Raw genomic sequence first — 22,198 nt, 5'->3', positions numbered from 1 at the left:
TTTTGCTATTTCTTTGGGCCACTCTCTCAGCATATGGAGGTTCCCAGGCTAGGGGTCTAATTGGAGCTGTAGCTGCTGGCCTACACCAGAGCCACAGCAACGCGGGATCCGAGTCGCGTCTGCAACCTACACCACAGCTCACAGCAACGCCAGATCCTTAACCCACTGAGCAAGGGCAGGGACCGAACCCGCAACCTCATGGTTCCCAGTTGGATTCGTTAACCACTGCGCCACCACGGGAACTACCAGGCTAGGGGGTCTAATCAGAGCTGTAGCCACCGGCCTAGGCCAGAGCCACAGCAATGCAGGATTGGAGCCGCGTCTGCGACCTACACCACAGCTCACAGCAATGCCGGATCCTCAACCTACTGAGCAAGGCCAGGGATTGAACCTACAACCTTATGGTTCCTAGTTGGACTTGTTAACCACTGAGCCACGATGGGAACTCCTAAAACATGAAAATTTACAAGAAGTTTCTATATACCTCAACTTAGCTACAAATATTTCCATTAATTATCTTGAAGAAGGGATAAATTGAAACTATCAATTACATCTGAGGAAAATGTCAAAGTTTAAATTTTTAACCAAATTATGGAATTTTAAGGCAATGGTAAAGCCAGTAATAAATTCAATTAGCACAGAATTGTATTCCAGGGGAAAAAAAGCAGCACATGTAGAGGAGCTTTGGTTAAGAAAATACTTTATATCAGAGTTTTTAACATAGTGACTAACATCATTCATTTAAACATTAAAATATATAAAAGGAAGTTATAAAGAAAGGGGTTAATTCAGTAAAGCACAGCAGCATTTCATAAGAACTTGGAGATAGCTTCTAAGTGTCAGGCTTACATCACATTCAATGACTCTGGTAGGAAAGTGATCTGAAAATCTTTTATTTTTCGCTATGGCATGCAGCAGGTTGATGTGGGATCTCAGTTCCCTAAAAAAAAAAAAAAAAAAAGAGAAAAAGAAAAATAGTAAGCCCTTTTTACTCAAGAATGGCCATGACAAAGCAGTAAAAATAATTTGCTTGTATAAAGCTTGACTTTTTATTTCCTTCTTCTCCCTCTTCTCCTTCTCCTTCTCCCTTTGTCTTTTTAGGGCTGCACCTGCAGCATAGAGAAGTTCCCAGGCTAAGGGTCGAATTGGAGCTGCAGCTGTTGGCCTATACCACAGCTCATGACAACGCAGGATCCTAAATCCACTGAGCAAAGCCAGGGATTGAACCCGAGTCCTCATGGATACTAGTCAGGTTCTTTACCACTGAGCCACGTTTTACTATGAGTCTTTTTTAACTGTCCATGTGATAAAGTGGGAAGTACATACAGTGTACTTCTGCACACAGAAGTTGGGGGGTTTGCTCAAAGGAAAGCACTTAAGGGCTAAACTAGCCACTATATTCAGGGAGCACCAGAAGGCCTAACCAGACAACTCTAGTTATTCAGAGCCAGGTGTTTGACAGACATTTTCCTTTCTTTTCTTTTTCTTTTTAGCTGCACCCACGTCATGGAGAAGTTCCCAGACCAGGGAGTGAACCCAAGCCATATCAGCGACAATACTGGATCCTTAACCTGCTGAGCCACCAGGGGAACTCCTGACAGACTTTTTCTTGAAGATGAAAAACACGAGACCATCTCTTCAATGGAAACAATGGATGATATTTGTTGATAATGAAATTTGAGCTTTCAAGTTAAAATGATAATTTTGGAAAATTTGTTCCTGTCACCGTGAGTTTGACAGCTTCCCAACTTTCTGAGATCAATGGTGATATTTTTGTGATTTTTAAAAATATCATATACCGAGGAGTTCCTGTCGGTGGCGCGGCGGAAACAAATCTGACTAGGAACCATGAGGTTGAGGGTTCAATCCCTGGCCTTGTTCAATGGGTTAAGGATCCAGCATTGCCATAAGCTGTGGTGTAGGTCCCAGATGCAGCTCAGATCTGGCATTGCTGTGGCTCTGACATAGGCCAGCATCACAGTTCTGATTCGAGCCCTAGCCTGGGAACCTCCATATGCTGTGGGTTCAGCCCTAAAAAAAGACAAAAGACAAAAAAATAAAATAAAAATAACATATACTGATACACATCAACATTTGGATGATCTGTATATCTCAGTGAACCAGTATTTTCCGAATGATCAATGCTTGATGTTACAAAATCATGACTGGGTAAAAAAATCCATTCAAGGACAAATATTTACTATCGTTTTTTTTTTTTTTTTTTTTGAAACAAAAAAAATTTGTTGTTGCTATTTCTTGGGCCGCTCCCGCGGCATATGGAGGTTCCCAGGCTAGGGGTTGAATCGGAGCTGTAGCCACCAGCCTACGCCAGAGCCACAGCAACGCGGGATCCGAGCCGTGTCTGCAAACTACACCACAGCTCACGGCAACGCCGGATCGTTAACCCACTGAGCAAGGGCAGGAACCGAACCCGCAACCTCATGGTTCCTAGTCGGATTCGTTAACCACTGCGCCACGACGGGAACTCCTACTATCGTTTTAATGTAACAGAGTGCAAAAATCCATTGATAAAATTTTAGATTCCAAAAAAAAAAAAAAAAAAAAAAAGAGTTCCCCTCATGGATCAGCAGAAACAAATCTGACTAGCACCCATCAGGACACAGGTTCTATCCCTGGCCTTGCTCAGTGGGTTAAGGATCCAGTGTTGCTGTGAGCTGTGATTTAGGTCGCAGACGCAGCTCGAATCCCGTGTTGCTGTGGCTGTGGTGTAGGCCAGCAGCTACAGCTCCGATTTGCCCCCTAGCCTGGGAACCTCCGTATGCCTCTAGTGCTGCCCTAAAAAGATATATATATGTGTGTGTGTATATATATGTGTGTGTGTGTGTGTGTGTGTGTGTGTGTGTGTGTGTGTGTGTATATGTGTGTATATATATATGTGTGTGTGTGTGTGTGTGTGTGTGTATATATACAGATTCCACGTTGCCAGACTATAAGAAATTACAAGGATTTTTAAATGGCTAAAATTTTATTTTTTTGTCTTTTTAGGGCCGCACCTGCCACTGCATGTGGGGGTTCCCAGGATAAGGGTCAAATCCAAGCTGTAGCTGCTGGTCTATGCCTCAGCCACAGCCACAGCAACACAGGATCCGAGCCATGTTTTTGACCTACACCACAGCTCAGGGCAATGCCAGATCCTTAATCCACTGAGCGAGGACAGGGATCAAACCCACATTCTCATGGATACTAGTCAGGTTCGTTAACCACTGAGCCAGGATGGGAACTCCTGAAAAGGCTAAAATTTTCAAAAGTACTTCTCCCTTTTTCCATTCACATCTGTGCAGAGCTGGATTTCCTTCATATATTTTAACCCAACCACAGCTTGAGTGCAGAAACAGATAAAAGAATCCAGTTTGATCTCACTAAGCAAAATCTTAATTTTTTTTTCAAAAAAACATAAACCATTGCCACTCTTCTCACTCAATCTCTTTTGGAAAATATTGTTATTACTCATAAAATTTATTTATTTAGTTATTTTCATTTTTGGCTTCCCTGAGGCATATGGAGTTCCCAGGCCAGGGATCAGATCTGAGCCACAGTGGCCACCTAACCCTCTGCTGCAACACCAGATCCTTAACCCATTGTGCTGGACCAGGGATCAAACCCAAGTCCCAGTGCTCCCAAGACACTGCCAATCCCATCGTGCCACAGCATGAGCTCAGTCTATTTATGCTAACATCTGTGATGAATAATTTTATGTGTTAACATAAAGGGTTTTTTTTGGGTGAGATTAACAACTTTTTTTGGGGGGAGGGCTGCACCTGCAGCATATGGAAGTTCCCAGGCTTGGGGTGGAATGAATTGGAGCCTGCCAGTCTATGCCACAGCCATAGCAACGCCAGATCCTTAACCCACTAAGTGAGGCCAGGGATCGAACCCACATCCTTACAGACATTATGTAGGGTTCTTAACACACTGAGCCAAAATGGGAACTCCCTGGGTGAGACTAACATCTAATCACTGAACTTTCGTAAAGCAGATTGCCCTCCATAATGTGGGTGTACCTCATCCAATCAGTTGAAGACTTGAACAGAAAAGCCTGCCTCCTCAAGCAAGATGGAGTTCTCCTGTAGATGGCCTTCAAACTTGATCTGACAGATGAAGGAGTGGTAGTCAGAAAGGGGATACAGGAAACCGTGTGTATGTCTGTGGCAGGGGGGTCAGACAGAGGAAACGTTATATGTGAAGGCTCAGAGGTGAGAAGGCATGGTGCATTAACGCCACGACAAAACTTTTTTTGTACTATATGGAGAAACATAAAAGAGAGAAAGTTGGAGGCTAGGATGGGAAGTAATAAAGGAGTTTGGTGTTGAGTTTGGAGATGGAAGTGACATGATGAATTCTGGACTTTTGACAAAGCAACCTGACAACTGAGTGGAGGGGGATTTGATAGGGGCAAGACCTGAGCTGTTATCAGAGTCCAGGTGAGAGAGAACTTAACTAGCATCCTGATGTATGTATACACACAGACACACACACAGACATATTTTTTGCTTTTTTAGGGCCACACCAGCGGCATATGGATCCCAGGCTAGGGACTGAATTGGAGCTACAGCTGCCAGCCTATGCCACAGCCACAGCCAGAGCAAGGCGGAATCCTTGCCCTCTGGGACCTATATACACCACAGCTCATGGCAATGCCAGATCCCGACCCACTGAGCGAGGCGGGGGATCAAACCCAGACGGATACTAGTTGGATCAGTTTCTGCTGGGCCACAACAGTAACTCCAGGATCCTAATAATTTGGATGTACAGGCATGAGTGGATTTATATTTATTATATATATGTGTGTGTGTGTGTATATGTATATATATATATATATATATATATATATATATAAAAAATGGATTTATTTTTAGATGACAGAATCTCCAGACTTGACACTGGATTTTAAGTGGGGAGTGAAGGAGCAGGAATTAAGGATTACTTCTAGATTCTGGTTCAGGCAACTGAGTAGAAGGATGAAGACATGCATAGAAATCAGAAACACTGAAAAAACAGTGGGGACCTACAAGTTCAAGTTGTCTGAGTTCACCAAAGTGGAGCTGTCCATTACGTAGCTAGAAGTACTGGCTTGTAACTCAGGAGAGGAGTCCAGGCTGGAAATAAGAGATTTGGAAGTCATCACCATTTAGGTCCTGGGGGAGGCTTAGACTGAGCAGGGAGCATGAGAACAAGCCTCGGGAAGTAAGTCTTCCGATTGATGTTCAATACAAGAACTATCCTTTCACGGCGTCTTTAGTCTTTTCTGCGTCATTTTCCGGAATTTGGACTAAGTGGAGAGGGGCTCTGGCATAGAGGTTTTTTACAAGCAGGGCCGGAACAGCTGCCCTAGCTGTTAGAGCAAACTGAGAAAGTCTCAAGGTGCACTGCTACCAGAAGAGAGCGATTGCTGTTAAGACGATGTGGGGGTTATCAACGGTTATAAAAGTAAGTTTCAAGAGCCGTTATTTCTTTGTGGTCGGAAATCAATTCTTAGACGGTAACGAAGGCCGGCCAGCCGGGAGATTGGGGGGATGGGCTGGACCCGAATTTGTTGCCATGGAGATGGGGCGGATTAAAGTGTCCGAGATTATTCGAAAGGGACACTAACAGTGAAAGGACCAAAAAAAAAAAAAAGAGAGAGAGAGAGACAGATGCTGGAGAAAGTAGTTATTTGGAATCATACACGGTGGGTGAAAGAGTCAGCACAGCAGAATCAGACGGCTCGCCCTGGGGACCACCTACACACAAAGGGGAACCGGGTTCCGCTCACCGGAAGCAGAACCTCTGCCCTTGGCGCATTACGCAGTCCCCGGCGCATTACGCAGCCCCCCGCGCCGGAAGAGCGCCCTGCTCGTTTGGTTGTTCCCCACCGCCCCAGTGGGAGGGGGCCACGGGGCCGCTAGACTGAGCCCTAGGAGACGTCGGCAGCGCGGACCTTCCGCGGTCGAAGAGCCAAGAAGCGACCTGTGTTGTCTGGAAAAAGAGAGAGAGGAAGGTCGCGCAACTGGGCACTGCTGCGGAGGGATCCTGTTTCTGGGTGGCGGAGGGATTTGGTCGTACGCTGACTTCCGGCGAGCCCCGACCTGAGAGGAAAAGCCCCGAAGGAAACAATAACAAACGTTGGAGGAAGCGGTTTAGGGTTTTTTGCGTTGAGCGGGTTTCGCCTGAGAAGATGAGCTTCGGCCCCTGTCAGCGGACGTGAGCGCCATCAGTGGGCCCACCCAAAGCTACTCTCTCTGCGCCGCGGGCCCCTGTGCGACCATGGCGGGCATTGGGCCGGGGGGCTACGCGGCGGAGTTTGTGCCGCCTCCGGAGTGCCCGGTCTTTGAACCCAGCTGGGAGGAGTTCACAGACCCGCTCAGCTTCATCGGCCGCATCCGGCCCCTGGCGGAGAAGACCGGCATCTGCAAAATCCGACCGCCCAAGGTACCGGAGTCTGATCGGGTTCGCTTGACTTCCCGGCCCTTCTGTCCTTTCACGTTCACTTGCCCTGGTTTCTCGACACCTGGACGCTGCGTTTTTGGATGTTTCTGCCTTGGTTTCTTTGGGGTCTCATGTAGGCACGTCCGGACGCGAGAGAGTGGTGCCCCTGGGGCCTTTCCGCCTAGAACTTGGGAACTGATACTTTCCTTCCTCTATTGGGTTGTGGGCAAGGGTAACAAAAGCTTTCGGTCTTTCGTTGGCCTGTAAGGTGTTTGAGTTACTGACACGACGTCTTCTACACTCGCGTATAATTCTTATTAAGGTGTCACAGTAAAAACTGCTGTTCGATCGGTGGGCTGTTTCTTCAAGCCCTTTTGATGCTTGATTTATTAAGTATTTGGAGGCCTCATCTCAGGGCTGAGGTTTTTAAGATGGTAATGTAAACCTCTAGTTGTTCCCTTAGGATGGTTTCACCAAACAAGAACCCCAGAGTGATTACTGCTGCAATGAAAAGTCTTCTCGGGGGAGGAGCAGCAGCAGCATTTATTTTTAAAATCTAGAGGCTTAGAAAGGATTTGTCAAATGAGGTGGAAGAAAATGTCGAATCTTTTGCTGTAAGGAACCATGAATCAAAGATTTGCGAATCGCGATGATAGCAAATAACTGGGTTTGCCAGTGGATTAGTTATAATATCAATCTTTACGATGAAATTTAGTGCCCCAAGAGGTTGAATACTTGCTCAAGGTCAAAAGGTTTTTTTCTCTATTCGTCAGACCAGTGCTTTCCAAATGATATTCCTGGTTCACCTGCACCGGAGGCAGCCGGATGCTTGTTAAAATGCATATCTCTAGGCCTCATTCCCAGTCTAGAATCAGTTTCTGGATATGAAAGTTCTAGAAGTTGCTTTTCCAACAAGTACTCTCATGATGCTTAATGAACATTAAAGTGTGTGAACCCTACCCTTAGTGCTTCTTAAAGGAGTACCTTGCTTTATGTCCTGTCTACTAGCAATAAAAATAACATATTGTCCTTTTATCCATTGTATTTTAAAAAGCATCTGCTCTGGCCACAGGCTATCCCAGAGGTGTGTGCAGCACTGTGAGTAAAAAGAGCTTAGACCGTGGGGGGGGGGGCTTGGGGAGAGGGGGAGCTAATTCAGCGTTTACAGATTATTTCATTTAATATTGTTTGAAGCTCCAGAAGGGAAACAAGGTCTCATTTTACAGATGAGGCAAATCTGCATAAGTTAAATAACTTAGATATGTGATCTTGGGCAGTGGCAAAGTAAGTTTTGAATCTAGATCAGTCTGTTTGTTTTTAAAACCCAGACAAGCTTCTCCCCTAGTTCTCAATGAATTTAAGATTATAGACTATCAGTTGGCAGAGAAGGTTGAACAAATAATTACTGTGATGAATGAGGATATATGTATTGTCATCCTCCAAAAGTTTAACTCTTTAAAATTTTTAATTGTCACTTAATACTTTTTCTGTAAAGATTACCTAATATTGACAAAACCTTAAGTACTGAAGTTTTTCCTAACCCATGTATTCATCTAGTGTATCGCCTTAATGAATAGAGACTGTTCATTTTTTTAAAATATAGCTGTATTACTTAAAAAAGACTGAAATAATATACCTTCTCTGTGTCATGTAATTGTTATTTAAAATAAATGTTTACAAACATTTCAGTATTTCAATATTAGGGGATTTCTTTAGTTTCCAAGGTAAGATAAAAAATTTTTTGACTACTTTTCACATTTTTAAATGCATTTACTATTATTTAGGCCAAATCAAACTATGTTGTCTGGAACTCTACTTGAAATGTGTTTTCTCATTTCATTTATAGCACATTTTTAATCTGGAAATTATCCTTGTTCTGTGGGTTTGCCTTTTTTTTTTTTTTTTTGAATATCTGGGTGCCCAGAAGCTGGGCTTTGGACAAAACATTTATATAACAGTCTTATAAAGTGCTGTGTCACATTGAACATGAATAAAAAACATTATCCAATTACATAAGTACTTTTTGAAAGTTAGTTTTGGGGCTTTAATTTTACCTGTTTTTGTTTCTTTCAAATTTTGTTTTCCTTGTAATTTGATAAACTTGGATGTTTATTAGACACAGTATTGAGACACCTGAAGTTGTTGCATCCCACTTGAGTAACTAGGGAAGGTGTAACTGGGATGTAAATAATGGGCTTGGTGAGATTTGAGGAGGAAATAGATATAATAATTTCAATATTAGGATATTAGAGTTAAATGGGAACTATACTCAATATTCTATAGTAACCTATAGGGGAAAAGAATCTTTAAAAAACAGATGTATGTATTTATAATTGAATCCTTTGATGTACACCTGAAACTAATACAACATCGTAAATGAGCTATACTTCAGCATAATTTTTTTTTTTTTTAAAGGGTCATTCCCACGACTTATGGAGGTTCCTGGGCTAGGGGTTGGATCGGAGTTGTAGCTGCTTGGCCTACACCACAGCCACAGCAATGCCAGATCCGAGCAGTGTCTGTGACCTGCACCACAGCGCATGGCAACGCTGGATCCGTAACCCACTGATTGAGGTCAGGGATTGAACCTGCGTCCTCAAGGATACTAGTCAGATTCATTTCCGCTAGCCACAATGGGAACGCCAAAGATTTTGTTTTAATTAAAAAAAAAAAAAGAACCAGTTATAAGATGACAAGACTTACTTAGAAAGCTATCAGTTCATGTTCCACATGTAATGTGTCAATATCAATATCATGGTTGTCATATTATAGCTTTGCAAGGTGAGATCACAGGGGAAAGGAGGTAAAGGGTACATAGCATCTCTCTGTGTTATTTCTTACAACTGCCTCTGATCTATGGTTCTCTCAGACTTAAAATGTTAATTCAAAAGTTGAAAAAAATTAGAAATAAATAATAGTAAATCATTTTAGCTATGTATTACTGTTTACTCTGAAGAAGACTTATAAGTCGATTTGTTGTCATCATTTGTGGCAATTCACTCCTTAGAGGAATGAATAGTGCATTCCTTGCTTAATAACCAACATGTTAATTTTTTTTTTCTGTTTAGGACTGGCAGCCTCCATTTGCATGTGAAGTAAAAAGCTTTCGTTTCACTCCCAGAGTCCAGCGCCTGAATGAACTTGAGGTGAGTGGTGTTATGTCATAGTTTTGTCTGCTGATCTGTTCTTTATTTGAGAAGGTCAGGGCTCAGAATTAATGTTATTTGAGACTAAATGGAAGAAAGTTTCTGATTAAAAAAAATATTTAAAATATTTACTATAATTTTTCTTTTTCTTTCTTCCTTTTTTTTTTGCTTTAGGGTTGCACTCGCGGCATATCGAGGTTCTCAGGCTAGGGGTCAAATCAGAGCTGTAGCCACCGGCTTATGCCAGAGCCACAGCAGCACCGGATCCGAGCTGCGTCTGCGACCTACACCACAGCTCATAGCAACACCAGCTCCTTAACCCACTGAGCGAGGCCAGAGATCGAACCCTTGTCCTCATGGATGCTAGTTGGGTTTGCTAACTCCTGAGCCATGATGGGAACTGCTAACAATTCTTTTATTAAAAAACCTGGGTTTGGAGTTCCCGTCGTGGCTCAGTGGTTAACGGATCTGACTAGGAACCACGAGGTTGCGGGTTCGATCCCTGGCCTTGCTCAGTGGGTTAAGGATCTGGCGTTGCCGTGAGCTGTGGTGTAGGTCTCAGAATGCAGCTCGGATCCCACGTTGCTGTGGTTCTGGCGTAGGCCAGCAGCTACAGCTCCGATTAGATCCCTAGCCTGGGAACCTCCTTATGCCTTGGGAGAGGCCCAAGAAAAGGCAAATAGGCAAAAACAAACAAACCTAGCTTTCAGGAAGTTTTGTGTTTTGTTGTGTTTTGCTCTAACAGAACTTTTCTAGAACTCTAATCCAATTTGTTAAGATCTCTCTTTAAATATTACTCTCTTAAATTTTCTAAGTTGGTATCTGTTTAGATAGTTGTTCTGCCTGCCTACCACATTTTCAGAATATTCTTCAGTATGGTAAAAAAACTGTTTCAGGGTACAAAAGAGGAATTTTAGATAGCTAAGGCTTATTAATATGGCATGCTGAGTTTTTTTTTCCCCTTGGTATTTCTAAAAATTTTTTTGAGATTTTAATACCTGTTTTTTCTCTTTGTTCTTTTATAAGATACTTGATGAAGGTATCAGTGAGGGAGAGAATATGAAGTATGCATACTATCTACAGATGAAATTACAGGCTTAGAATGCTTAGAAGCAGAATAATCTGATTTACTAAATTTTCTGGTTATCTTAAAGTTAAGCTAACTTTTTTTTTTTTTTGTCTTTTGTCTTTTTAGGGCCGTACCTGCGGCATATGGAGGTTCCCAGGCTAGGGGTCTAATCAGAGCTATAGCTGCTGGCCTACGCCATAGCCACAGCAATGCCAGACCCAAGCTGCGCATATCACCTACACCACAGCTCATGGCAACACTGGCTCCTTAATCCACTGAGCAAGGCCAGGGATTGAACACACAACCTCATGGTTCCTAGTCGGATTCGTTTCCTCTGCACCATGACAGGAACTCCAAGTTAAGCTAACTTTTACAAAAAGTTGCTTTGGTTGATAGTATGAGAACTTTTAACATATATTTTTATTTTTGGCCTTAATGAAGTTTAGTAAAGATATTATGCTTTTTATTAATTTATTTTTCAAGGTTGGACTAAGCAATAAAGAAAAGTCTGAATTTCTTTTGAGTACCTTTGTTAAGTAAAACTCATTTGTTTTTAGCTGTAACTTAGTTGCTATTTTTGATTTCTGTATTTTAATAATTTTAGGCAATGACCAGAGTAAGACTGGACTTCTTGGATCAACTAGCGAAATTTTGGGAACTTCAAGGTTCGACCTTGAAGATCCCTGTGGTAGAGAGAAAAATCTTGGATCTGTATGCTTTGAGCAAGGTGAGTCTTGTATTTGGTTTAGAAATTGGAACAGTAACTAGTGAATTTATGAAATTAGGAATTTCAGATATGCTTCATGGGAAACATTGCTTTCTGTTTAGGATTTGTTTGACAGTGAAATGCAAGCATGAGTCAATGAAAATGATAAATCTTCAAGATATTTAAAAAATCTGTTTCAGGAATTCTCTGGTGGCTCAGTTGGTTAAGGATCTGGTATTGTCACTGCAGTGCCTTGGGTTGCTGCTATGGCACAGGTTTGATCCCTAGCCCAGGAACTTCCACATGTTTCAGGTGTGGCCAAAAAAAACTGTTTCATAATTTGTTTTGAGATTAATGTTTAATGATTTACTTAGAATAGTAGGTTCCATTTGCAGTGTGCAAAAGAAATGATACCAGCTTACTAATATTATCTTCTGTTGAATATATAGTGTCTTATGTTGAGCTTGTCATGTGTTTTTTCTTTTTAATTGTTTTTGTCATGCTTTTCTTCTACCTCTTCTTTTTTTTTTTTTTTTTTTTTTTTTTTTTGTCTTTTTGCCATTTCTTGGGCTGCTCTTGCGGCACATGGAGGTTCCCAGGCTAGAGGTGGAATTGTAGCTGTAGCCACCGACCTACACCACAGCCACAGCAGCTCGGGATCCAAGCCACGTCTGCAACTTACACCATAGCTCGAGGCAACACTGGATCCTTAACCCATTGAGCAAGGCCAGGGATCGAACCCGCAACCTCATGGTTCCTAGTCCGATTCGTTAACCACTGTGCCACGACGGGAACTCCCTTTTTTTCTACCTCTTGATTGAAAATTTGGCATATTAAAGAGACTCATGTTACTCAACATTCTCATGTGTGGTGCATATCAGTTGTATAACACCTATAAGTAGTGTTAGTGGTTAACTGAGGGCAGCATTATCTAGTAGAATGAGTGATAGATTGAAAAGTTAAAGGTGAAGAATTTAGACTAATTTTTGCCTAAATTTAGGTTAACTTTGTAACGTTACATTTCCTGGTGTGAAATAAACTGACTGACTTGCAATGGGGTTTATAATAGTTACCTTGAAAACATACAATAATAATAAAAAAAAAAATCTATGGGAGCTCCCCTCAAGGCGCAGTGGAAACGAATCTGACTATGAACCATGAGGTTGTGGGTTTGATCCCTGGCCTTGCTCAGTGGGTTAAGGATCCAGCATTGCCATGAGCTGTGGTGTAGATTGCAGACGTGGCTTGGATCTCGAGCAGCTATGACTGTGGCTGGCAGCTGTAGCTCCAGTTAGACCCTTAGCCTGGGAACCTCCGTGTGCCACAGTTGCAGCCATTAAAAAAACAGAATAAAACAGGAGTTCCCATCGTGGTGCAGTGGTTAATGAATCCGACTAGGAACCATGAAGTTGTGGGTTCGATTCCTGGCCTTGCTCAGTGGGTTAAGGATCCGGCGTTGCCACGAGCTGTGGTGTAGGTTGCAGACGCGGCTCGGATCCCTAGCTGCTGTGGCTCTGGCGTAGGCCGGTGGCTACAGCTCTGATTCAACCACTACCCTGGGAACCTCCCTATGCTACGGGAGCGGCCCTAGAAAAGGCAAAAAGACAAAACAAAACAATGACTGCTCTGACTTGCGAGTGGAGACAGCTAGATTAGTGAGGAATTTTGCAAAACAACTTATTTTTGTGGCCTTTCATGTCCTATGATTGATAGACTATTTTGAAATAAAAATTCTCACTTTTGGAAGATTTCACTTTTTAGGGAAAAAAGTAGAAAAACATTTAAATTATGTTCTGTGATACAATTTAAAATTAATGTTAGGTCTGAATTCTCTATATTTTAAAAATTTTATACACTACTAAGCATTTTAGAAAGTGTAGTCTTATGCTGAAATACAGCTCTAGGCTTATTTTATCAGTTGAGTAATACCAGTAATCAAGCACTGTGTGAAAATTATCTAGTGCAGCTGCTTGAAAAACTACGTACCAAAGGACAAATTATAGTGAATTTGAAGGGTGAGTTTGTTTCTTGTAGGGAACCATTAGGATAAAAATTTGGTTTAAGGAGTTCCCATTGTGGCTCATCGGTAATGAATCTGATGAGTAGTATTCATGAGGACACAGGTTCAGTCCCTGGTCTCTCTCAGTGGGTTATGGATCCTGTGTTGCTGTGACCTGTGGTGTAGGTCAAAGATGTGGCTCAGATCTGGCATGGCTGTGGTGTGACTTTATTTCCAATTCGACTGCTAGCCTGGGAACTGTCACGGGTTCGGCCCTAAAGAGACAAAAAAAATACATTTTGTCTTAAGAATTCCCTTTTTGACATTTTTATTCAGTGAAAACTTAACTACTGACTTACTCTGTGATGCTGTTTAAGGTTCTCAATATGTTTGGTATGATTCATGTAGCTTAAATATTTGAAAAATCTTTTCAAAATTATTTAATCATTGACATGAATAGTGTTATGGTAATCTTCAGCCAAAACTCATGCCACGCACATACCTTAGTTCTAGTTTTATGAATACTCTAGGAAATTTGATAGAATAAAGGTATAAGCAGATAACCTATTAAGTTGAAGCTGTTCCTATATCATTAATTTTCCAGTTAAAAGGTACGCATTAGGTTTGATATGATAGATTGTTTTCTTGGTTTAACAGAGTTATAGGATTTCAAAATTAGGAAGAGATTTTAGAGGTAACCTAATCTAACCTTGTCCACAATTCTAACATTTGTCGTCTAGACGGTTTAACTCCCATCTTGAGAAACCCAGTTCCTTTTTGTGCAGAAGAAGAATATTGCTCATAAAGTTTATCTTGCTTTGCAAATATGTGGTGATTAGAGGTTAACTTTGTCTTTGGGGTTAATTGGAGCCTTGAAGTGCCCATGGACGTTTCTTTCCCTTAACCCTTGAGAATGCATATAAAACCAAGATTGAAAGCTGAAAGGCAGGCATTTTGATTTGTAGTTATTTTGTTTACACTTTATAATACTTCTGTTCCCTAAATGTCAAAGTGAGATTACTGCTTCTCACCACAGGAATTTTTTCCTTTACTTTGCGGCTTTACATTAGGCAATGTGTGATGTACAAGTTTTAATTGTCCAGCTGGGTAAGTCTTTCTCTGTGTTCACACTTCTTTAACCACCGTCCAGATAAAGAGCATTTACAGCCTCTCTAGGGCTCCTTCGTCTCCCTCCCAGGCAGTACTTCTCCCAGAGGGAATCACTGTTTGACCTCCACCGTCGGTGAATGTCTCATTCATACAACATCTTACTTTCTAGCAAGAGGCTCAGGCTGAAGACTGCAGAAAGTACTGAGAGTTCTGATATTTTTAGGTTGTTAGGTCTTACTTTTACTTAAAAAAAAAATCATTTTTGGCTCATATCTGATTAGTTCTCTTGAATTTGTGTTATTTTAGATGTTATTTTGATGCTTTGATTCCCACTGCTTTTTAGTGGGAAGCAGATTTTCAGGATTCTGAGTCAGTTGTCAATGGGATTGTTTCCTGTTTTGATTAAATCACCTCATCTTTCTCCCTGGGTTTTGTTTGTTTGTTTGTTTGTTTGTTTTCATGTCTATTTTGGGTAGTACCCATGGCATGTGGAAGCTCCTGGGCCAGAGATGGAACCCATGTCACAGTAATGACAAAATGACAATGCTGGGTCCTTAGCCACTGAGCCACCAGGGAACTCCTCTCCCTGCTTTTTTTTTTTTTTTTTTTGTCTCTTTAGTGTTGTACCTGCAGCCTGTGGAAATTCCCAGGCTAGGGGTCAAACTGGAGTTGTAGTTGCTGGCCTACACCAGGATCCAAGCTGTGTCTTGCAACCTATACCACACCTCACTGCAACGCTGGATCCTTAACCCACTGAGCAAGGCCAGGGGTTGAACCCATGTCTTAATGGATACTATTTGGGTTCTTCACCACTGAGCCACGATGGGAACTCCCCTGGTTATTTTTAGATAGCAAAAACTTACTTGACATGTCTGTAATTTAATGCAATTTCACATTAACAATTACTTTCTATTTTTTTTTTTTTTTTGTCTTTTTTTTTGCCATTTCTTGGGCCGTTCCCTCAGCATATGGAGGTTCCCAGGCTAGGGGTCTAATCGGAGCTGTAGCTGCCAGACAGAGCCAGAGCCACAGCAACGCAGGATCCGAGCCGCGTCTGCAACCTACACCACAGCTCACGGTGATGCCGGATCCTAACCCACTGAGCAAGGCCAGGGATCGAACCCACAACCTCATGGTTCCCCGTTGGATTCGTTAACCACTTCGCCACAACGGGAACTCCTATTTTTTTTTTTTTTTTAAAGGGTTGTACCTGCAGCATATAGAAGTTCCCAGGCTAGGGGTCAAATTGGAGCTGAAGCTGCTTGCCTAGGCCACAGTCACAGCAATGTAGGCTCCAGGCTGTGTCTGCAGCCTACACCACACACAGCTCATGGCAATGCTGGATCCTTAATGCGCTGGGTGAGTCCAGGCATTGAACCCTCAACCTCATGGGTACTAGTTGGGTTCTTTTTTTTTTTTTTTTTTTTTTTTTTTACTTTTGCTTTTTAGGGCCACACCCATGGCATATGGAGGTTTCCAGGCTAGGGGTCTGATCAGAGCTACAGCTGCCTGCCTATGCCAGAGCCACAGCAACGTGGGATCCGAGCAACGTCTGCGACCTACACCACAGCTCACGGCAACACCGGATCTTTAACTCCTGAATGAGGCCAGTGATCGAACCTGCAACCTCATGGTTCCTAGTCAGATTTGTTTCCACTGTGCCATGACGGGAACTCCACTAGTTGGGTTCTTAACCCACGGAACCAAAACAGGAATTCCATCTACCTCCCCTTTTTTTATTTTCTAAGTTTTCTTTGTGACTATCAAAAATTTATTTTCAGATTTTTCCAGAAATAGAAATCGGTCACTATGCTCATCAGATAATCTGTTGTTTCATTTTCTTCTTGGAGTCATTCCTCTGGAGTTCTCTTTCCTGCTTAAGTCTAGACTGGTGGGTTTTTAAGGTTAGCTGTTTCACTGTTATCATTCTGGGAATTCCCTGCGACTCTCCTTATTTTAAGTCTTCCTATTACTTGGTTTACTCCTGTTTTGGTGGAGCATTTCTTCTAGTTAGATGAGCAAGAAGGTAAATGGGATGTAAATTTTTTGCTTGTCTAAAAATTTTCTACTTTTTAAAATTTTTTATTTTTTTTGTCTTTTGTAGGGCCACATGTGTGGCATATGGAGGTTCTCAGGCTAGGGGTCTAATTGGAGCTGTAGCTGCCACAGCACACACAGCCACAGCAACTCGGGATCTGAGCCTCGTCTGCAACCTACACCACAGCTCATGGCAACGCCGGATCCTTAACCCACTGAGCAAGGCCAGGGATCGAACCCGAAACCTCCTGGTTCCTAGTCGGATTTGTTAACCACTGAGCCACGACGGGAACTCCTTGTATTCTTTGATAATTTTTTCCATTTATGTTTTCTCTCTTATTGATTGGGTGTGAGATATATAGTCTGATCTTCTAGTTTACTTACCTGTTTCTTTGTTAGGTTAGGAAGTCCCTCTTTAGACTCTTCCTGAGAGTAAATTTCCAGGCTTCTGCTGGGGTAGGAGAGGGATGGTTTCCTGGCTGTGCTGACTGGGGGAGGTCTGATTGCTTTTATGCAAGTTTTCAGCCAATGCTTTTCTTCATAAATTTAATTGTGAAGGCATTGCCGCTTCCATTTCTTTAGCACTTCCAGGTTCTGTGTTGTAGAAGCTTTTCCTTGGCTTTATTCTATTGCAAGTGTTTGAGGATTTTTGTCTTTGTTTTTGCTTGCTAGAGTATCATTCATATGTCTGCTTTTCTCTTGGTCTGTTTGTCCTCTTGAGAGTATGTTTTTTTGTTCCTCTACTTTTTAGTGGAGCTTTGAGAGGGAGCTTTTAAGTAGAAGGCTGCTTCTACTTTTTGTCTGTTAAGATTGTCTCTTGCTAGTTAGACTTTTTTCATTGGGCATTTTGGCTTTAATTAACTTCACTCTTGTTGAGTTTTGATTAAGTGCTTGTCTTCATTGTGTTCAATTTAAGCGCATGCCATGTATCTTTTTTTTTTTTTTTTTTTTATGGCTACACCTGTGGCATGTGGAAGTTCCTGGGCTAGGGGTTGAATCAGAACCACAGCTGCCGGCCTATAACACAGTCACAGGAACACCAGAGCTGAGGCACATCTGTGGCAATGCTGGATCCTTAACGCACTGAGTGAGTCAAGGGATCGAATCCACATCCTCATGGATACTATGGCCGGTTCTTAACCTGCTGAGCCACAACCAGAACTGGCCATGTATCTTTTTTATAGGGCATGGGTCAATACTTTTCCAAAGACAGCGGTGTGATATTACATGATGAATGTTTGAAATAACTAGTTCATATTTTGAAATCAGGCATGATGATCTTTGAATCTCTTAGCTGAAGTAAAGCAAGTTTCATATATTTCATTAGAGGTTTTGTGTGTTTTTATAGTATTAGGTCTGGTTAGATTGTTAGAGTGTTGTAAACGTGAAGCCAGAGTCATGGCTTTGGTTTCTCTCTGAGGTAGTTTTGTCTTACTCTTGGCCATACCCCAACTATGCTGGCTGTCATTTTCACAGCTGCATGCCAGAAATTGCCAGAGTTGGGTTAGAAGCTTGAATAATGTGAATTTGGCATGAAGTGCTTTGAATACACAACAGGTTATTACGTAATGGTGATAATTGTATTGGGTAACACAGGTTCCTGAGGGGGCTTCTGTTTCTTTTGACTTTTATGCTTCTCCCCACTTGCTTCAGCATATTGGTTTCCTCATTGTTCTGCAACACGCTAGGCTTGCTTCCCATGTGGGATCTTCACTCTGTCTGTTCCCTGTGTATCTTCTTGGGTAACTGCTGTACCTCCTTCAAGTCTTTGCTCAAATTTCACCTTTATAATGAGGCTTTTGGTGACTGTTTAATGCTTTAGTTTATCCTCATTCTCCTACTTGGAAGGCTTTTCTTTTATTTATTTATTTATTTATTTTGGTCTTTTTGCCTTTTCTAGGGCTGCTTTCACGGCATATGGAGGTTCCCAGGCTAGGGGTCCAATCGGAGCCATAGCCACCGGCCTACGCCAGAGCCACAGCAATGCAGGATCCGAGCCACATCTGCAACCTACACCACAACTCATGGCATCGCCGGATCCTTAACCCACTGAGCGAGGCCAGGGATCGAACCCGCAACCTCATGGTTCCTAGTCAGATTCGTTAACCACTGCGCCACGACAGGAACTCCTGGAAGGCTTTTAACTACTCTTTTAAATTTCTTCCACAGGATTTATCACTTCAAAATTGACGTTATATTTATTTTCCTACTAGGATGTAAGCTTCAGCAGGGAAGAGGTCTTTATTTTATTTGCAGCTGTACCTCCAGCATCTAGCACAGTAGCTGACAGTGTAGAAACTCTGGGAAGCCATGAATGAAAGGCATTCTTACTCATCTGGTTGCTTCCAGACAGCCCTCTACCTGTCTTCTTCTCAGTATAGAATTTGAAAAATAATTTTTTTTCTCTACATAATTTTTCCCTTGTTGGCTCTTAGTATCAGGGGCAGATTCTCTGAGGCTGTGAGAAGAGAGTAAAGAATCGGAGATGTGTTCTTCTCTAGGGCACGTGAACATACTTGTTTCTACCAAGCTTTCGTATATTTCACTAGAGGAGAATTTTGCTTTGGCTGTAGTTTTATCTCTGCTACAATAAAACCCTAGAGCACAGGAGTAGAAAATGTGTCCTTCACTTATTTAGAGCACGTATACTGCTCCCCACTTGCCCATGAATGTAGACATTTATAATACAGCTTACACTGATGTAGCACTTATTTCATCCTGCTGCTTTTCATGTTTTATTTATTTATTTTTACTTTTTTTGCTTTTTAGGGCTGTACCCATGACATATGGAAGTTCCCAGGCTGGGGGTTGAATTGGAGCTACAACTGCTGGCCTACACCACAGCCACAGCAATGCAGGGTCCAAGCCACATCTGCAACCTACACCACAGCTCGGGATCCATGGCCCACTGAGGGAGGGTAGAGATCAAACCCGCATCTTTGTGGATACCAGTTGGATTCATTTCTGCTGCGCCACAATGGAAACTCCCTAAAATATTTTTCTTTTTGAAAAGTTACAGCCTCTTTTTCAAAATATTTTGAGTCCATTATTGCTTGACATTTTTGTTAAGTTGTATAAGTTAATTGGTATATTTTCTAGTATCAGGATTTATGTTCATGTTACTATGTAACATTTATTCTCATGTCTGTTCTTGGTCTTTTTTTAACTTTTATTTATATTTTGAATTCCCTGTGGATGTAGAGTGCATATATGTGTTCAGTTTTCTCAAGGTGCATAATGTAGAAATTCATTAAATGTTTTTGAATGCTGGTTAATTAAAGGTAGAAATAGTAACATTAATTAAATAATAAATAGTAGGACTTTCAAAGTTCCAAAAATTACTGTCTCTATTCCATACTTTAAATGTTAATGAGTTTCAGTTTTTTTTAATATTTGTTGAAAGGAAATTTGAAATCTAGGCCCAGAGTGATTTTCCATTTAGTAGACAAGATATAGAGTCAGAATACATGAACGTACCTCTTTCCCTAAATAATTTTTACCTTCTTTTTCAGATTGTTGCCAGCAAAGGTGGTTTTGAAATGGTCACCAAAGAGAAGAAATGGTCTAAAGTGGGTAGCCGCTTGGGATATCTGCCAGGAAAAGGAACTGGGTCTCTTTTGAAGTCACATTATGAAAGAATTCTCTACCCATATGAACTTTTCCAGTCTGGTGTCAGCCTTATGGTGAGATGCATCATTTTCCTTGGGAGTGGATAAGTCCATTCTGCCAAGTATCAACTTTAGACTCTTCCCCATTATAAGTTAGCAGTTGGCTGTGCATAGCAAGTTGAAAAAGGTTTCTGTAGGTTCCAAAATTCAGGTAGTAAAATGTTGATTAAAAATAACAGCTATTTTTGGTGGTTTACAAGATGAAGGCTAAGGGGGATGAAGAATGTTTTCTTATTTATTTAAAATGTTTAAACTTAGACATGACTTAAACGCTTTGAAAAAGAGTTTCATGTTTGTTTTTTTGTGTTTTTTTGCTTTTTAGGGCCGCACTGGAAGCACGTGGAGGTTCCCAGGCTAGGGGTCTAATCCAAGCTACAGCTGCCGGCCTACATCACAGCCACAGCAACCTGAGATCTGAGCTGTGTCTGCAACCTACACCACAGCTCACGGCAACACCAGATCCTTAACCCACTGAGCGAGGCCAGGGATCGAACCCACAACCTCATGGTTCCTAGTCAGATTCGTTCTGCTGCGCCACTATGAGAACTCCCTGATTTCATGTATTTTTTTTTTTTTAGCTTTATTGAGGTATAATGTACATATCAAAGAATTCACTTATTGTAGGTACACAGTCAGCTTTAATAAATTATACCTTTACACAGCAGTTGCCACAGTCCAGTTTTAGAACCCTTCTATCAGCCTCAAAAGTTCCTTTGTGTGTGTTTGGTTTTTGCTCCTACCCTTAAACCTGGAGAACTCCTGATCTGCTTTCTGGCTCTATAGTTTTGCCTTTTCTAGAACTTTCACATAGAGGGAATCATACAGTATGATTTTGTGTATGACTTCTTTCATTTAGGCTAATGTTTTTAATGTTCATCCAGATTTTAGTGTTAGTGCTTCATTCCTTTATATGGCTGAATAATATTCTGTTGTATGGATATACCACATTTGTTTATTCATTTATCAGTTGATGGACAGTTGGTTTGTTTCCAGTTTATGGATGTTATGAATAATGCTGTGAATATCCATGTACCAGTCTTTGTGTAGACATATGTTTTCATTTCTCTTGGGTAGATACCTAGGAGTGGAATTGCTGGGTTATATGGTAAGTTTATGTTTAACTTTTTAAGAAACTGCCAAACTGTTTTCCAAAGTGGCTGAACCATTTTACATTCCCACCAGTACTGTAGAGGCTTCCAGTTTCTCCACATCTTTGCCAGCACTTGGTATTGTCAGTTCTTTTGCTTACAGCCATTTTAGTGGGTGTGTAGTGATATCTCATTGTGGTTTTAATTTTTATTTCTCTAATGACTAATGGTGTTGTGCATCTTTTCATGTGCATATTAGTCATTTGTATATCTTCCTTGATGAAGTGTCTGCTCAGATCTTTTTTTATTGGGTTGTTTGTCATCTTATACTTGTTTTAAGAATTCACTATATATTTTGAATATAAGTCCTTTATCAGATGTATGATTTTATAAATATTTTCTCCTAGTCTGTGGTTTGTCTTTTCATTTTTATAATGGTGTTTATTTAAAGAATAGTTTATTGATTTCCCCACTTTTGTGGTTTGTGCCTCTGTTGTCATATCTAAGAAATCTTTTCCTAACTCAAGGCAACAAGGTTTTCTTGTTCTCATTTAGAAGTTTTATAGTTTTAGCTTTTATGTTTAGGTCTGTGACCCATTTTGAGTTATTTTTTTTGTGTATAGTATGAGGTAGAGGTCTAAGTCTGTTTTGGGGCAGCTGGGAAGGGGTATATGAATGAATATTCAGTTTTTCCAATGTCATTTGTTTAAAAGACTGCCCCTTTCCCATTGACTTACCTTGGCACCTTTGTTGAAAATCAGTTGACTGTAAATATATGGGTTCATTTCTAGTGTGTTTTATTTTCTGGTCTGTATGTTTACCCTAATACCAATACCATGCAGTCTTGAATACCACAGCTTTATAGTAAGTTTTGCTATTTGGTAGTGTAATATATTTGTTCTTTTTTTCAAAATTTGTTCTTTTTTTCAAAATTTCCAAACAGTTTTCA

The 22,198-nt window shown here is 41.2% G+C and overlaps 1 protein-coding gene and 1 long non-coding RNA gene across 6 annotated transcripts in view; one reads left to right on the top strand and one right to left on the bottom strand.

The window, feature by feature from the left end:
- Positions 1-683: 683 nt before the first annotated feature.
- LOC102165305 (uncharacterized) lies at positions 684-5,771 on the bottom strand. Its single transcript, XR_002344142.2, has 4 exons — positions 5,687-5,771; positions 5,031-5,117; positions 4,023-4,164; positions 684-940 (listed from the first exon to the last, which is right to left on the bottom strand). It is a non-coding gene; the product is annotated as an uncharacterized LOC102165305 (long non-coding RNA).
- Positions 5,772-5,860: 89 nt separating this feature from the next.
- Positions 5,861-22,198, top strand: part of KDM5A (lysine demethylase 5A) — an 87,778-nt gene continuing 71,440 nt past the window's right edge. For all 5 annotated transcript variants that reach the window (XR_014803979.1, XM_021092486.2, XM_084956960.1 and 2 more), the window contains exons 1-4: positions 5,861-6,429; positions 9,495-9,572; positions 11,246-11,368; positions 20,006-20,176. Coding sequence is in view for 2 of the 5 variants with exons in the window: in XM_021092486.2 (XP_020948145.1) it covers positions 6,265-6,429; positions 9,495-9,572; positions 11,246-11,368; positions 20,006-20,176 (537 nt within the window). In the remaining 3 variants the exon portion in view is untranslated. The remainder of the gene's footprint in view (positions 6,430-9,494; positions 9,573-11,245; positions 11,369-20,005; positions 20,177-22,198) is intronic.

This window comes from Sus scrofa, chromosome 5 (assembly GCF_054392235.1).
Source record: "Sus scrofa isolate SSC_HxYL_T2T_F1_AM1 chromosome 5, Sscrofa_HxYL_maternal_Yorkshire_Landrace_v2.0, whole genome shotgun sequence".
In the NCBI taxonomy this organism is placed as follows: domain Eukaryota; kingdom Metazoa; phylum Chordata; class Mammalia; order Artiodactyla; family Suidae; genus Sus; species Sus scrofa.
Note: the sequence above shows the minus strand (reverse complement) of the source record. Positions and strands in the feature narration are given on the sequence as shown.